Here is a 17,979-nt window from a genome sequence, read left to right as displayed (position 1 = left end):
TATCAGAAAGTAATCCAAAAACAGGAAAAGGTAAGGTAAATTTGTAATGATAATAATTTAATATCAAAATTATGTTAAAGAAAAATACATGATAACATTTTCAAGAAAATGTATGTTGTTTTAATCTTCAGGATTTCTTCTAGGTAATTTACTTGATAATAATAATGACTTTAGTTGTATAGCACTTATCTAGATAAACTTACAAAGTTCTTCACAAAGTACATAAGAAATAAGAAGATACAGTTAAAATAAATAAAACAATGTCAAGATCATAGTGTGCACTGGGGCATAACAGAACAAAAGGAAATAAAGAAAAATTTGCATATCACAAATTTTCAAATCAGTCAAAGTAACAGCTTTCCTATAAAAAATATGTTTTATGCAATGATTTAAAAACCGGCAGTGTGTTAACAAGCCTCATATCCTCAGGCAGAGAGCCTTTAGTCACTAGCCTTGACCTCAGGACGACTAGTGAGGGAAGACCAGAGGATCTCAGATCACAACCAGGAACATCAGGAGTCAGAAGTTCAGTTATGTAGCTTGGGGCTTAACCATGTTGAGCCTTAAAAATTATTAAAAGAATCTTAAAATACATTATAAAATAAACAGACAACTAATGGAGGGATGGTGAGCGGGACCTCAGAGAGCTTCCAGTATTTTTCATACAAAGTTCTGCCTTTAGCAGGTTTATTCAGCCTATTTTAATGTAGTTGTGGCACTAGTTACTTAAAAATACAAAAGGAGAAACAAAATAAAACTTTTTCTTCTGGGCCTTGAAAGGCCCAGAAGAAAACCTGGGTAAAACCTGGGACCTGGGTAATCAGTACCACTTTTCCAAAGATGCCCTTGCATAAACCTCTAATGTAACAGAAATGTTCAAACTTTGGCAGAGAGTAGGACTCCATCACACAGAGTTACAAAAATAAGCTTTCAGGGCCTTTAACCCATTTATGTGCAAAGTCAGTCAAGATACTCTATAGTTCTCCACAAACTGGGGTTCAAATGTTACGAGTTGGTACAGAGAATCAACCCTTTGACACCTGAGCACATTGGTTCAGTTTCTCTCAAAAACATGGGGAGAAGGAAATGAACAAGTAAACATCACATGGCTCCCAAAAAAGAATGGAATTAGGTTACAAGAATATTACATTAAAGTAACCAAAAAATCAAAAAACATAAAAATGCAGAAAATAAAAAACAATATATACGTATTTTTGTCTGCAACAGAATTTTAAATATATATTAATATTGATTATGAATGCATTTTTGTTTTTGACATTTTTATCTAGATTTTGAAAATGTATCCCCCTTTTTAAAACCAAATTTTCCGATTGTTTTCTTTGTCACCTCTTACTAATTCCTTGTAACCAGTTTTCTCAGGTTTCAAAGGGTATGTTGAGCCTCATATTAGAGACCTGAAGAGTTTATACGCTTTGTGACCACAGGGGGGCGACAGTGCAGCATTATTGTCACACACAGTTAAGTGTTTCATAACTCACCCTTTACCCTCTGCACTTACTCAACTTTTATTATGAAAATATGAACAGATCTCTTGGACTCAGTAATGTGTCTTTATAGTCAGACTTTTCAAAAAGATAATGTCAGAGAAAAACAGCAGGCAGTCCTTCTGAGCTGGTCCTTGTGTATCCGGTGCTGTGAGCTCTGTCTTCTTCCATCAGAGGTCATCGTGCAGAAAGCATCATGACAAACTCTGCAGAGGGAAACAGAGACAGCAGCAGATCCACTGATAAGCACTAATGACACTCAAATATCATAAAAGGACAGCATGGGACGCAGCCACATCATTTTCAGCTCATGTACCGGAGACAAACAGATCATGGTGTGATGTAATGACAAAATGTTGCCATTATCACAGAGTTAATGAGAAACTGAAGCAGTGACAGTGTGATATGTCAAAGATGGAGAAAGATACAAGGGCCTTTTAGCTGAAAATTTAAATACAACGTTTTCAAAAGTTTTTGAAGTGAGATACAGGACTGTTTTTGCTGTACAGGCAGGGCCGTATGACCAAATTCTGGGCCCTAAGCAAAAGAAGTGGCTACCCCGCCCCTCCTCTTGATCCTCTTTTAATTTTTTTTAAAAACATTACTGTTCTTTCTTTCTTTCTTTTCCTTTTTACAATCCTAATTTCCCTCTGTTTTGAAAAGATAATGTTATCATATAAATGCAGTTTTTTAAAAACCGCCAAGGAAAGACTTTTCCACTTTTTGGTGTGGCCGTTCTCATCTTAGAGTGGCCTAAATAATATGATATACGTAGTTCGTTTAGACACAAAATCTAACACTAGGGACCCAACATAACGGTGTGGGTTTGTCTTAACTATCCCACAGCACTGCATGGTTGTAATGTTTCACGTGTGTATTTTTTTTATAGAAAGTACAAGTGTTTAAAACACTTGATGGCTAAACAAAATAAAAGTCTTTTATGACATCAGTATGCTTCATCATTGTCTGGAGTGTGGTTCAGTATAATGAGGGCCCCCCTTCCTTTGGACACTCCCCCCCCCCCACTCCTATGCCCCTGTGTACAGGTATTAAACCTAAGTCCGTATTTACCAACATAACATTGTCAGCCCTGCAGCCTTCCAGGCTTTGTTCATCTCTTCTTGTAATCACTTTGATTACCACTTGTTTCGGCTCACCGTAGCCATTATTGCAGATTCACTTGTCAGTCATGTTGGCTATTGATAGTGTCCTGTCAATGAAACCCAGCTCGAGGCAGGTTTCACTAAATCAATGCAGTCAATCATGTCTCCCATTTCCCATTGTGCACCTGAAGCACTTTACTCTGAAAGACTTCTGATTGTAGGTGTGAATCTATTGATTGACTGAGCACTTAAGCTTAATTCCAGATTAACCCACTAACATAATCTTTTCTAGTACTCCTCCATCCATTTTCAATAAAAAGAAGTAAACCGAGCGTAACAGCAACTCCTCTTCGTCCTGACGCTCCTGAGTTTAACCTGCCACCTAGAGCTTGAGAAGGAGCCTCTCACTGCTGCTGAGGATGCATCTTTCCTGCCAGGCAGGTTGATCTGGACAGATACTCCGACGCTGCCCCAGGGGCTAATTGATGATAATGAGGAGCACCTGCTTATCGATCCCTTCTGGGACTGATGCGCCCATTCATATGTTTCCAATAATTGTAATTGATTGAATTGGTAAGACAAGACAAACAGGATCACACCTCTAAACCCTGTGTGTGCTGCAGCCTGCACTCGCAATAACATGCATGTGGTGTTGCCTTCACACGTGCACATTGACCTCTGTTTGTGTGTGTGTGTGTCCCTTTGTATTGTTTATTTGCCAGCGAGGGAAAATATGGTAATGCCGTTTCTGCAAAGTCCTTGAGCTGCCCAAGTGTGTGTTCATCGTGTGACATGTGACAGGTGTCCAGGCTTGTGTATTGATTGGCTTAATGCACTCCTGATTAGATTGGGTTGGCCCTTCCAGCTAACCCACTTTGACTCAACCATCCTCTTTTTTCCATCTCACCATTTTCCCGCCTCATTTTTAGCTCATTTTCTTTTTTGTCCCCTTCATCCTCAACCTGTTCCAATGAGATCCAGTGACCCCTCTGCTTTGTCCTCCCTAGTTCTTCCCTCCCGTCTGATGTATTTGCGCAATGCTGCCAGATGAGCTCAGAAAACATCTTCATCAACACCACAACCATTATGTTCCAAATGTGTTATCAATGGATTATAAAATGGATATTTCTGTACTGTACTTATATTAATATTTAGGCTCCATATCCATTCTATCTAATAATCTTTTTTCAACCATTTGTATTTCTGTCTTACTTATTTAAATGTTTTACTTATATGGCCTTTCTTTAGCTAACTTTTTCAACTGTTTTTCGTTACCTTTAGCTAGCTATTTAGTAAGGTAATGCCTATACAGGGATTATAGCTAACTATTTCCACTACTTAATGACTTAGGTTATTTTATCTATTCCATTAACAATCTGTTTCAACCATTATTGATTGATTAAAACTATTTTGATTTCTCTTCTTGCTAATGTATAGGCCAACACACTTAACTGACTCTGGATTGGCCACTTGCTAGTATTTTAATGAATTCTTCACCCACTGCGTGTTACTTTAAATTCTTAAAGAAAATATGGTGCACGGAGAATCTGAAAAGTACGAACATTCTTTATGAACTGATGTTATCAGGGTCCTCATTTAACAACAAGAATCTGTTTACAAACTCTCACACAATTTGTGCGAGGTGGAGCAAGTCTGTAACAATAACTGCAAATTGTATAAGCAGAACAATTACACTAAATGGATTATGAAAAAGCAACCAGATGGCATTAGTGGAGGTAAAAAATTCAAAAACATAAAGAAACGTATCATTTATTGACATTTGCATTTTATGAACATGATATTAACATTAACATTAACATTATTAACATTATTTTCTAATGTATCAAAGTTGTGCTCAGTATTGTTATATTATATTATATATTCTCTAATCCAGGCATGTCAAACTGGTCCACAGGGGGGCCGGTGTGGCTGCAGGTTTTGTTTCCAACCAAGTAGCAGCACACCAGACTTGACTCATTTAATCAACTGATCTCCGTCTTCAGACAGTTGATTGGTCAAACTGTGTGCTCTTGGTTGGTTGGCACAAAAACCTGCAGCCACACCGGCCCCCCTGTGGACCAGTTTGACATGCCTGCTCTAATCCATCTTTTGTGTACATACTATTCTATTACTTACTTATTGTTATGTGTACATACCTTATTTCCTCTATGTACATACTTATTTTATTACTTATTTATTGTTATTTGTTATTGTTATTTTCTTTGTTACATTTCACTTTTCTTTTTTCATGCTGCTGTAACATTTGGAATTTCCCCCAATGGGGGATCAATAAAGGAATATTCTATTCTTCTATTCTATTGCACCCCCTCTATCTTAAACATATGCATTTATTGCTAAAACCTTACAACATAAAACACTATTGCATGGTGCGAGTGTACTGAGGCATGCTTTCATCTGTGTATGAGACTGTTTGTACAGATGTGTTTTAAATCGTAGTAGCAAAAACGCATGTGTTTAAGAAGTACTTTGCATACAACTGGATAAATGAGACTTGGATTATACTGCATGACTTGTGTGAGAGTTTAAAAACAGAGGTTTTGATAGTTTTACTGTTAAATACTGACCCTGATTGTTCCAATTCATGTAGAATACTCTCATGCTTTGGATTGTCCATTCACCATGAATGAAAGAAACACATGCCGAGTAATTAATATTAAAAAATGGTCCCTTTGCAGGTGAAATATTTCTTTAAATTCACATAAGATCAGCATCATACCAGTTTGTAATCTTATTAAGCTATTTCTTTCCAGTTTAACACAAATATGTGGATTAAAAAAAGATCAAATCACTATTTCCTTTTTTTTGAGAGATAGATGGTCTTTCCATGTTCCTTCTGGCAACTGCAGAAGTATGACACCCATCCCCCTGTCTTTGTGTCCCTTTGTTTTTTATTAATTGTTGCCCTCTCACACCTTGCCTGGAGTCTATCCACACCCCCAAGTCCCCGACCGCTCACCATCAAAGTCAATGTTGCCGTCCTTGTTGAGGTCAATGTCGCTGAGGATCTCCTCCAGCTCGCCTTTCTTCAGCTTCTCCCCCAGGAGCGTCTTCATTCCCTCCTTTAGCTCATCAAGCGTGATCTTTCCATCACCGTCACAGTCAAACTGCGACGTGTGCGGTTAGTAGGGAGCAACGAGGTGGGGACATGAGCATGTAGAGAGTGAGGAGAGACAAATCTCAGGAACAAAGGATTAGAGATGACACAAGGTATAAGGATGGAAAGAACAACATTACATGTTTCTGTGCTAATGAGGAGGGCAGAGAGATTTACTGCAGTATGATGTGATGAACGGAGGGGAGAAATACAAAAATAGAGTGCGAGAAAGTCATCATACACAGTCAACGATATTCAGAGATTGCATTGTGCAAGAAAAAAGTTTCGCATTTACAGTGTGTAGTTACAACATGGATGCGTGAGGTCCCTGGAAGTCTGAAAACAGCTTGAGTGTGCAGATGGGGCAATGCTGACTCATGAGGTGTTAGAACTGAAGTGAGAAAAGACTTTTGAAGTGACTATGAGGGCTGAGATCGGACGAGCTGAAAATGTATTCTCATTTGACGCAGAGTATCTCTGAGGTTGTGGAAATTTGTGTTCAGAGGTTGAGAGCTTATTCTTTATTCCCCACAAATGTCAGAATATTTGAAATTTGGGACCTTGGCGATGATGCACTCACGACGAAGAAATCTAGCTACAAGATGAGATGGATGAATATGTAGCCTTGTGTTAAATTGGAGGGCATGTTTTAAAACCTTTTATGCAGAGGGATGACACTTTTGGTGTCTTCAACGAAACCTTGATCTACCACATAGCTCAACGGGTTCAGGAAGAGATTGGTTGGTTTAGATTGAAATATTCTTACAAAGCTCACAGATCAGTGAAAGGTTGGATATTTAGAGGTCCCATGTTATGCTCATATTCAAGGTCATACTTGTGTTTTGGGTTTCAACTAGAACATGTGTATGTGCTTTAATGTTTAAAAAACATTTTTTCTCATACAATCGGCTTGAATATACATGTATTCATCATCTCTCTGAATGCTCCGTTAAAGCTCCTGCAAAAGCCCAGTCTGCTCCAATAGAGTGCCTTAGGGATGACGTTTTTCTATCGGCAGATGTGGAAGGTAGCGTTACCCTTGTTCCCTCGTCCAAAAGCCTATGGGAATTTTTCCATTTGATTTTGGATTATCAAAGAAAATAAGGTCTATAGCATTTTGTTCAGCAAAGTAATCATAACAACTGAACACCACTTTAAGGATTTTTGAAGCCTAAATGCAATCACCTGAAGTAAAAAGCTGTTAGGCAATGTTAGGCAATAAATGAAAATGAACTACACTGGTTGCACAACTTAGTGTCGCCACAAGGCTGTTAAGCTATCTTTGGCGTGATGACAGTTTTTAGTCTCCTTTAGCCACTTGTTAGCAACTGCCTTATTATAAGATGCACAAAAGCTTCAAAGTTTATTAGTGGGGTATTTACTGAAAACTGCCCGACCTCCGGGTAAGAGCCTGGCGTTGGGGACTCAGGGCATGCCCAGAGCGCCTGGGCCAACTTCATGTTAACGTACTGAATGACTGTAATGGCACTGTAGTGGCGCTTTCTAACTTTGCATAGTATAGTTGTGATATCAAAACTTCACCAAAGTCAGCTTGTTTAAGGGGCAAAGATTTCTGAGTATGGACTGTGCATCCCCCAGTTTCTTGAGTGTGTTAATATTTGCATAGTATTTATATAGCACCTTAACCTGCTTTGCATTAAAGATTTTAGACCTTTAACAACACAATTTGCTTTATTTAAAATTTGCTGTGTTCTACATGCTGTGTGATATTACCATATTTAAAGTATATTTAAAATGTTTTTACTATTTTTTAAAATATTTATGTGCCATCACTTTAACAACATAAATACGATGCTGATAGGCTTTTGTTAGGAGCCAAAAAGTGGTCAAACTAAATGCCTGTGGCTAAATTTATAATAATCCCAGTAGCATATTGTCATCTCTAATATGTTTTCAGTTATAATGATTTAGAGCACATTATCAGTGTTGTCTGTTTTGCAGCAACCATTGAAATCCTATCATGGTGTAATGTGTTTAATGGATGAACCCAGGTGGGTGAAGCTGTGCTTATAAATAACATGATCAACTCATTTGTATTGCTTGGTCAGACACTACGTCACACCAGGACCGGGCAGTGGGAGGCGATCAATCCAGGACTCGGACACCTGCCTCTGTACTGACGTCAAAGAGAGCGACTCAATAGATATTTCCTGCAGCCCAATGAGGCACAAATTAACAGGTGATTAGAAGAAGTGTTGAATATAAATGGTAACAGGGGCCAGGCCCTGAGAAAATGTCATCAATATGAATCTTTTCCTTTGCATTCAGAGCCAGCTAACCCTCCTCCCTCAGACTTGTTTACAAGTAAGAGCCATACACTCTGGGTGCTCTCCCAGGAAAGACCTCGTTGCACACTTCAAAGTACTGTCACACTAGCCGGCCCCTTTTACTTGCTTGAAGTCGGGCTGCTTTAGAGTTCCTAGCCGGGGACCTCTTACCTGTTTGAAAGCACAGCGGAGCTCTTTCAGCCCGACCATGTGAGCCGTCTCAGCCAGCATCCTTGGTCCCATTAACTCGCAGAAATCATCAAAGTCTACATGACCACCCCCTGCAGAAAGACAGAGGACACACACATAGATTCAGGCACACACATGCACTGGCTGACAACCAAGTAATAGCCTCTCTGCCTCCCTGGAGTGTCTCTGTTAGACATATGGATTCATGCATTAAGCATTAAGGTGTCAGAGAATATTGGCGCATGCAGTGTCTCTCGTCATTAGCTGCTTAGTAACACTGGTGGAGGAAGTATTCAGATTCAATATATTTTGGGCCTAAACAAGCTAAACGCACAACTACATACTATGAGCTTGTCAAATCATCGTAGAAAAGCCATACAAACATTTGTTTATTTACTCATGCAGAAAACATAAGGCAACAATAGCAATTATTTGGAGTCTGGTTTAGCTGCTAAGTGATGCACTGTGTGTAAAATTTCCTTCAAAGCCTGGCGAACTTCCTGGTGCTTGGTGCTAACAGTGCTAACATTGACAACAGTGCTGACACATTGTTAACCTGGTGGGCATCAAAGAGGGGGTGTTATGCTCAAATGCACCAACCAACCCGGCAACCAAAAACTTGGATTACAACACACACACACACACACACACACACACACACACACACACACACACACACACACACACACACACACACACACACACACACACACAGGGAGCATGACTTCATTCCCTGCTCAGGACGCCATTACTTCGTTATATCTTTGGAGAGCAAATAGTTGTTTGCTGCTTTATTAACATTCTGGATGCTATAAATAGAACCTTTAATACCAAGCTTCTGAATAAAAAGTTTATGAATGTCCTCAGTGCATGGAGGCGATAACAATGCATTCAGCTATCTGCTCATTATGTTTCCTTCAACCCAGTTAGAAACAGTTTTGTTTTGTTTGATCCCCATGGTAATTATCAAAACACACTGATACAATGGAAAGGCTTGTGTTATTAGTTTGACAAAAGACAGGCTTATTTGATAGTGTAGGCCAATAGACTCATTCTGTTTTCACTATGTGGGCCTTTGGTGGATGTAAAAGACTGTGCCAATAAAGCCATATTGTCATTTTGTGGTCAAAAACTGTAATTAGTGGTCAGAGTGTCAGGAAAAAAAGACGATGGCAAACCGTACTTGCATGGAAAGCAATTTTAATGGTGTTGAATATTGAAACGAATGGCTCAAATTGCCATCCACTAAGTTAGAACAAAGGCTGAAGGATCCTGAAATACAAGACCATTAATTCTGTAATTTTTGAGTTAGCAGAGAATTTTCATACATGCCTCGAGCTGCGGTAAAGTTTCTGGCTGACTGGCTCTACCCTTGTGGAGCATCAGTCTGTGGGGAATTCCTGACACCTCCTTGAAGAATTGTGCTGTAAGTGGGTCAGTTTATAATCATGGACTGGAGAAGTTCTCCCAAAAGTCTTTGGAGATTATTATTATTTTTTAATTGATAGTGCAACGCTAGTTATATATAAAAGAGTGAATTTCACGGTATTAATGGCTCTGTAGGGATTACGCTGCAGAGATTAAGCAAGGGATGTCTGAAGCTCATTCTACCTTATGGGTCAAATTAAGGCATCCATGAACAGATGAATAATTCATATTATGCAACAAAGCAGAAAATATCAAATGTAGTCACCACCATCAAAGCCCTGATATTATGAATATTTCTCTTCTAGTGTCCCTTCAAGGTAGAGCTAAAAAAGCTTTTCTACACAGTTTGAAGCATCACACATTTGCTTTCTGCTTGTTCCAGTTATAGTAGAGCAGGGCCGTGATCACCTATTTAACAATGGGGGGGACCATTTTCAATCTACACTACCTGCGACCCAACCCTCGAGGGGTGTCTGAGGGGAACTTCCCTCAGGAGAAGCTTAACAGCTAAACTGCATTATGGAAGATTTAGCAACAGAAATCTTTGATTGGGGGTTCTACAAGTTTTGATGACAGCTGCCATCTCAAGCTGGCCACCAATGTGTTGGCATTCCGAGTTTGGCATTCTGGCCGTTACCATCTTGGCTTTTTGGAGCCAGAAGTGAACATATGTCGATGAGACTGGAGTGAGGGTGGATCTGACTGGAAGCCAAAGACTCTATTGGCAGACAGCCTGTCACTAAAGGTGCCCTGCCCTTAAATATGTGTAACTTTATGGCTTTATAACATGTAGATGGGAGAGTTATAAAAAAAAAAAAATTAAAAAATGCACCCCTCGTACAGTTGTCATGAAAGTTGAATGTTGGAATAAGCTGTTGATATGTTTATTCTATATCTTTAAGTTACATTTTCATTACCATTTAAGTTTATAAAACCAATAAAAAGTCATTAAAAATGTGATAAGGTGTTAAAAAGAGTCAAAAGTATATTGAAAATGTGTCTCAATGATACTTTAAAAATGTTGGTTAAAAATGTTTTGCCTGTAATGTTAGGTCTTAACTAAATGCAGAGAGTAACACCACCCCAGTGTAGTTGACAGCATTGTGGGAAATGTGATGTCTAGTGACACACTAGTAGCACTGTGGGTAAGAGGAACATGGCTGCAGACAATGAACGTATGACTCCAGAGTAACAATATTCTACACATGTACGTTAGAGGCGCACCGGGTAATTGTTCCTTATTTTGTGTCATATTATGTATAGAGTTGTTAATGTGGATTACATGGAAATTGGTGCTGCATTTTTGTAGCCAGCCTCAAGTGGCCAGTCCATGAACTGCAGCTTTTGGCACTTTAGCATTGGCTTCATTTTTCAGCCTTGAAGGCCACCGCTTGGTTTTAAGTTGCGTTATTAAATAACCAAAATCTAACGTCTGCCAAAGGACATCTAAGTCATGTACGTCATCATGACGTTGAATAATGACATTTAGTTGTAAGGTATGGAAAACAAAACCTAACATCTGCAAAACTTCACATAATGTTCATAAAATGTTTGAAAGCATTTTTGCCTTTATGTGATGGTAGAATGTAAGCGTGAACGGGAGAGAGAGGGGATGACGTGTAGCAAAGGGGCATGAGCTGGAAGCGAACACGTGGCTGCTGCAGCAAGCAGATTGCCTTTGTACATAGTAGCCCTGCTGTACCACAGAGTTACTGGGTGCCTCCATAATGTGAAATTCTAATGTTGATACACATCAGTCGAACCAAAATTTGCATCTGTCCAACATAACAGTCCAATATCTTGCTGTAATCATATTGACAAGGCAGGTTATCATTTAGGGTTGCACGGGAAAAGTGCAAAATTACTTTTTTTTTTTTTTTTACTGATTTTCCTGATGAGTTTTTTTTAATGATACAACCTGTGTAACTCATTCATGTTCTAGTTTTCCACTTTAATACATTTGGACAAACCACATGTATTAAGTCATATTACCAGAACTGATAGTAATTATAATGGAAATTTGTTCAGTTCATTCATGATCAAGATTTCAATTTGCTAATGATTATTTTTGATGGTGGTGTATGGTTTCCTGTAGAAAAACATTTTTTTCCTTTATAATTTTTTTTAGCAATATATTGACAAGAATTTAGAATAAGGCTCTGTAACTCTGGTGTTGGTATGGTGCACATGAGATGTGGAAGTTTCTGGGACTTTAATGTGATGTTAATGCAGCGGTGGCTCTCTTAATTCTGGTTTTCGAGATCCTCGCTGTTGCCATTCTAACCATCTAAACAGGGAATTATTTACACCTGGGACAGCAGGTGAAGCTAATTAACTAGCTGGTAGCACAGAAGCCAGCTGCACTCTGCTCCCTGAGGCTCACAGCTGAGAATCACTGCCGCAATATACACAACGTCATGCCACTGTTTGTGACCAAACAATTACTTTGTGGACTCAGTGTGCAATGTTTTGCTCATGAACAGTGTTATTGTCCTCCAGGCTCAATGCTATGTTCACTTTTTTCAAAGCATACACACACAGAGAAGTCTCTTAGACAATAAACATATATACATACATACATACATATATTTTCAAAAATAAACACATTCAAGTTATTACTTATCTCTAATGTTGCCTTGCCATGTTTGGTTTTATTTGCCATCATTTTGGGTTATCTGTGTCTTAGCTTTTTGCTTCCTTGCCAAAACAATGGAGGTGTTTACAAAATAACAAGACATTCAACAGCAGCATTCATTTCCAAAAAACAATGTTCCCATTACTCCGGATTATCCGTAGGGCATCTTGTCAACAGTAAACATAAAGACTATTTCCTGAGTACAACATTGAGCAAATAGGGCAAAAACAACAACAAAAAAAGAAGCTAGATAGGGCCTGCCAATATAGATACAGTACACCCAACTGAAATCACTACTATCATTACTCATTCCTTTTGAAAAAAAAGATTACAATGTGTTTTTTGAATGTGTCTTTTTTGTTACTAAAATGAAGAAACAAGGTCTTTGTAAACAGCAGAAATGCTCCTCTTCTGTGTGTTTGATTGACAGCAGCTGCTAGCTGAGCACCCCGGCAGGGAACCTGAGACAGGCTAAACATTCCTGCACTTTGGATACAAATCATGGACAGATAGCGTTTTATAAGCAGTGGTATTGAAGAGTAAGGACCACACGAGCATCTACAGGCAACAGAACGACTCTTAGAGGTAAGTTAACCTGCTGTTTAATGAGCTACAGCCGAGAAGTTAATTAGAAAACAAGCCCACAATCTGACGTTAGCAGTGCACGCTGTTTGTTTGGTCACACAAAACAAGCTAAGGTTGAGGACAAGATGTGTGTTCATGTTTGTACGTTAGAAACAAAGCAGACTTTAGCAGGAAAGCTAATGTGGCTGTTTCTCAATGTCTTTGGCCCTTGCAGGCTGATGTCTGGCTGTTTTTGACAGGGCCATTTCTAGGGTTTGAGGACATTGGGGGCTTAGTTTGAACCTCTGTAGAGGGGTGCGGGGATCATCCCTTGATCATTTTTCTGATGAACAAGCTCTCCTTTGTTGCTTTCATGCACTCTGGCACTTTATTTACCCTCAACTTTTTTTTCTGCAACAATTGTGAATTTTCATATGAAAAAATATTAGGATTTGTTAGCATTGAGTAAAACAGGTACTTTACATCAGCTGTTATTAAAAATGTCTTGACTAGAATTGAAAAAATAGTTAAATGTATCAGTGGTGGAATGTAACTACAATTATACAGGGAATGACAGGTTATAAGATCTTGGGATTTTTATCATTATTACACCTGCTCTTATTATTTAAACATACATATAGCCTACATATTTAGATTGGAGGCTATTTCTAAAACATTTGGGGCTGAAGGCTCGGATGCCAGTGCCTAACAATGTCACAGGTTTTTGCTTTTCGAATTTTTTACTTCAAAGGAGAACACAAAACATGATGCACTGAGCAGATATGTGTGCTGCAGGAAATAATATAGCATGTCCCGATACATAGTATGTTAAATGCAGTACCAGGACTGCATCTGGTTGCCGTATACAAACCAGCATGCTTTTCTGCCTATTCTGATTCGCAATCCTATGCACAGCACAAGAAATTTTCCCTGGACTGAGCCACAGACAGATGACGGCTCATTGACAGCTGACAGAAACCGCTGTGATGAATGACAGCACATTCAAGAATTAGTGCTACATTTTTTTTTGTTTATAATCAATACATTAATATATTAATGTTGCATGAAGCTAAGTGGATTGCGATAGGTATTTGAGCAAAATGTTTAAAGTTCAAGGCACACTGTTATGACAAAGTAGCATTTCCTGATTGTATGTATACTCCACGCAACAGTATGTACTTTGTAAGACTAGCCACAGGACAGACTGCAAGTAACAAGAAAAAGTATGCGATTTGGAACAAAGCTCTGGAGTCACTGAGGTGTGCGGTCCAGGATGTTCTCATGCACTGTTTGCTATCTATGAAAAGTAATGCACTAAAATTTGTACACATTCCACGTAAATCATGTATAATTACATGTTTTAGAAGGCTGTGATTATGTGAGCAATGTGCTGAAAGGAGTAAAGAAGGAAGCTGTTCTGAGCAGGACTACAGGACTACATGGTAGGTTCTGAAATGATAGGTAATAATACGTACTATAGTTCAGAGCACGGAGTCACATCAATTGATTCCAGCTATCGGTTGTTCCTTACTACGAACTGAGTTAGCTGTTAGCTGACTTCCTCTGTTAGTTAGCACAATAGTTAGCGGGCAAGTACGCTACTTACTTTCAGCTGTTCGGACTAATAAGTACATAATAAAACCCCCCAAATTGTTAAGAAAATTAATGTTCTCACTCCTGAGTCCCTTATTTAACAGAGAAATACAACTGGACACCTTTTTAATTCAACTTTCTCGCAGTCACAGAAGACTGATGAGACTTAATTTCCTTCTTAACTTATAATAAAACACATTTCATTCAAACTCAACAGAAACAAAATAAAACTCACCCAAACCATCCTAGTTACTCTTGCTGGTAATCTGGTTAGTAAGTCCACTTTCCCAACAATCACCAGCTTTGATTTGGTCAAAATAAATCCTTAATTCACCAAGTTAGATGTAAAAAAATATACTGTTATTCCCCAGTCTCACTCTGTTGTTGCCAACCCTTTACAGTCCCTTTACATCCACCACTAAGTGTCATGGTGTCTTTCAGCTGAGCTCTGGTGATGCATGCTGTGCACTACATATGATGAGTTGAAAAAAAAAGGAGCCAGTGTATTTCTGACGTCATTGAAAAACATACCTCGGGATTTCTAAATACCCTGGTATAGTGTAAAACCAAGATACCACTAGCATATATCTGTATTGTGCATAAATGCGGCTGGATTGCTACGCACGTATTGTTACAAAACATCACACCTATAGTTTGCTCCATGTGTCTGAGTCCTGTGTGTCCATTGAGGGTTTATGTAAAGTCTTGGCAGATGCTCACAGATCAGATATTCAGGCCTCGCTGTGACACTCTCTGTAGGTGTTACAGGAGCTGGTTCTCCAGCCTCATGGCAGAAATCAATGCAGTGATGATTCACCTTAAACACTCCCCACACACAGATCTATGTGCACCTCGTCATTCAGTAAAGACAGCAAGACAAAGTCACTCTCATTAAGAGCAGTAAGAGGAAACTTTGATCTCAACCAAACACGCTTCTCCATGCAGACTCACACTCGTACACCCCTGCACCTGCTCAGTGAGGGCCATTAATCAGTCTGCTAAAATGTCTCAAGTGTCCCCAACTTCAAAGACAAACATAAGTTCCTTGGGGACGCAAAAGAAAGAATCTGCTCGTACACAACCACACGTGTTTGTGCTCGCAGACACATTACTCAGGCTTTCACACCTACTCGCTTCAGAAAGACCTATCAATCATGCACACATGGTTTAACCACTGAGGAAGAAATGAAAACCAAACACACACACAAAAAAACCCACAATCAGATGGAAATACACACATTTCATCTTGATTTGTTGGATGATCTCGATGAGCTCCATCTCTGTAGGCATGTAGCCCATGGTCCTCATGCAGTCTGCGATGTCTTTGTAATGGATGAAGCCATCCGCGTCATAGTCAAATTCCTTAAAGGCCTCCTGGAGCTCTGACAGACAGACAAACAAATTACAGCAATTGCAACAAAGCGTAAAGTAGGGTAACATATTTTTTCCCAAGAGTCAAACACACATGTGTAAACAGTGTGTGCACAGATAGTTTCACTTTGAATCAACTTTTAACTTCTCTCTAAGGTGTTGACTCCAGCAGACTGAGCTACAGCCAGCTCTCAAGAACAGCAGGTTATGTTGTTTTAATGGATTTTGTTGCTCTGAGTCTCTGGCAAATGTTTCATGTCAGTCTGAGAAGTCTTCAACCTTTTACATGAATCACAGAGAGAAGCAAAGAAAATCAATGCGATTGATAAAGCTGTGCATCGACTAGTGATTTATCATGTGTTCGCATCGTAATTACACCAACAACATCTTACCGTCTAGCTCCTCTGGCATCAGCTCTCTCTCCTGTGGAGGAGAGAAGACAGTGGAAATAATTACATGACAGCATCAGAGGACGGGATGTAAAATCAGGGTGGCCTTAAAACAGCAAATTCTCCTGAGAAATATCCCAGTGATAATCTGTTTTTGACTACCAAATTAGAATAACATGCATATCATGTCAACACCGCTGCATGCTGACAGTAAACTCTAATGGGATTTCACCCTGCGACATGTCTTTCTAATTTGCAAAATGACACAATACTGCCACACACTCCTACGTGCACGCACACACACACACATCTGCAGCATCCTGCGGGACATGTAGCATAAGTTCTGATCTGTGAGCATACAAACACACACCCACGCACAACCACGTGACAGTGAGTTGCACAAACCTCGCACTGTCATAAAGGAACAGATACGTGTAAACTAGGACACAGATACCCACACGTAAACACTTGCATACACATGGCATATCGTTTGCATAAAGCCTTGTGTGTGAAACGTTCAGTATTCTCTGCCTTGTTTTGACATTTGCTCAGGATGATCTTTCCCTCCCTTTCTCCTTCATTCTCTCCTCTTTTCATGGGGATGTTGAGGCAAAGCTGGGAGCACAATCTCTATGGACAGTCATTAAGGGTCATGGATTGCAGTGAAATTCACATGTGCTAAAGACTTTAAATTGTAATATGTTATTATATATTTCAGTGGTTACTAAATAGATTCTAAGTATTATAATCAGATGACAAACGTTACAGCTGAAGTGGGTAAAAAAAAATTTAACATAAAAGTGATTAAAAGAACATTCGATCTGTTGATGTGCCACCTCTGGTCCAGTTCACCTTTATTCATCTTCCTAAAATCCTACAGACCTCTTGAAATCCTAGAAATGTCCCGAAAATAGAAAAGTCCTCAAATCCTAGGAATGTCCTGAAATCCTGTGTTCTGAAATCCTAGAATCATAAGGATGTCCTCAAATCCTGGAAATATCCTAAAATCCTGTAAATTACATTAAATCCTAAAATCATCCTAAAATCCTACAAATATCCTTGAATTCTAGAAACGTCCTTAAATCCTAGAAATGTCTTAAAATCCTAAAAAAGTCCTCAAATCCAAGGAATGCTCTGAAATCCTGGATATGTTCTAAAATCCTAGAAAAGTCCTAAAGTCCTAGTAATGTCTTAAAATGCTTCAAATGTCCTAAAATCCTTGAAATGTACTTAAATCCTAGAAACAAATGGGGCTGCTGCGACTGGCCCCTGGCCTTCTGTCACTTTGCAAAAGTGGCCCCAGCAAAGCCAGTTGAGTATCTCTGTGGTGCAGCATTGAGGGGTATGATGGAGTGGATGTGGAGAGCATTTAGGTCCTGACACACCAAGCCGACGATTGGCTGTTGGTCAATGTCGGGCTGTTGTTGTCGATTGCCCTTGTCTCTGTGGTGTGTCCTTGCACCCAAGAGCTAGAGCCGGGTGTGACTCCGGCTGCTTGACAGCTGTTGTGACATTTTATAGTTTGTAAAGTTAGAAAAAAAACAACAATCTGTGTCCAGTGTTGTAAATTAGTCTGTTACATTTAGTTGTCCTCATTATGGAAGATGTTAATATTCTCCTGCTCTGTGCTGCAGGAAAGGCTCCACTCAGGGTGAGCTGCAGGGGTGACACTGACACCCAAATGGCTTGACTCCGTCAATCAACCCGTCACTGTGTGTGTGACAGGTACAGGAGCAGGATCACAAAAACTGAAATGGCATTCGTCCTCCTCAAAAAAAGAAAAAAAAAAAAAAGAATAT

General features: G+C 39.3%; 2 protein-coding genes across 4 annotated transcripts in view; one reads left to right on the top strand and one right to left on the bottom strand.

The window, feature by feature from the left end:
* doc2g (double C2-like domains, gamma) overlaps positions 1–17,979 on the top strand; it is a 124,411-nt gene that overhangs the window by 1,066 nt on the left and 105,366 nt on the right. Inside the window, 1 exon segment of the mRNA XM_088075419.1 lies at positions 12,694–12,848. The gene's annotated coding sequence lies outside the window, so the exon portion shown is untranslated.
* cabp4 (calcium binding protein 4) overlaps positions 98–17,979 on the bottom strand; it is a 42,876-nt gene continuing 24,994 nt past the window's right edge. For 2 of the 3 annotated variants that reach the window (XM_042485526.2, XM_088075420.1), the window contains exons 5-9: positions 16,184–16,214; positions 15,659–15,802; positions 8,183–8,292; positions 5,586–5,733; positions 814–1,711 (exon numbers count right to left, since the gene is read on the bottom strand). In XM_042485526.2, coding sequence (XP_042341460.1) covers positions 1,683–1,711; positions 5,586–5,733; positions 8,183–8,292; positions 15,659–15,802; positions 16,184–16,214 — 462 coding nt within the window. In that variant the 3' untranslated portion in view covers positions 814–1,682. Of the gene's footprint in view, positions 677–813; positions 1,712–5,585; positions 5,734–8,182; positions 8,293–15,658; positions 15,803–16,183; positions 16,215–17,979 lie in introns of those variants that run through there. The other variant, XR_015776180.1, reaches the window with a different exon arrangement.

This window comes from Plectropomus leopardus, chromosome 3 (genome assembly GCF_026936395.1).
Source record: "Plectropomus leopardus strain MGB_pleo_1.0 chromosome 3, ASM2693639v1, whole genome shotgun sequence".
NCBI lineage: Eukaryota > Metazoa > Chordata > Actinopteri > Perciformes > Serranidae > Plectropomus > Plectropomus leopardus.
This window is presented reverse-complemented; position numbering and strand designations above follow the sequence as displayed.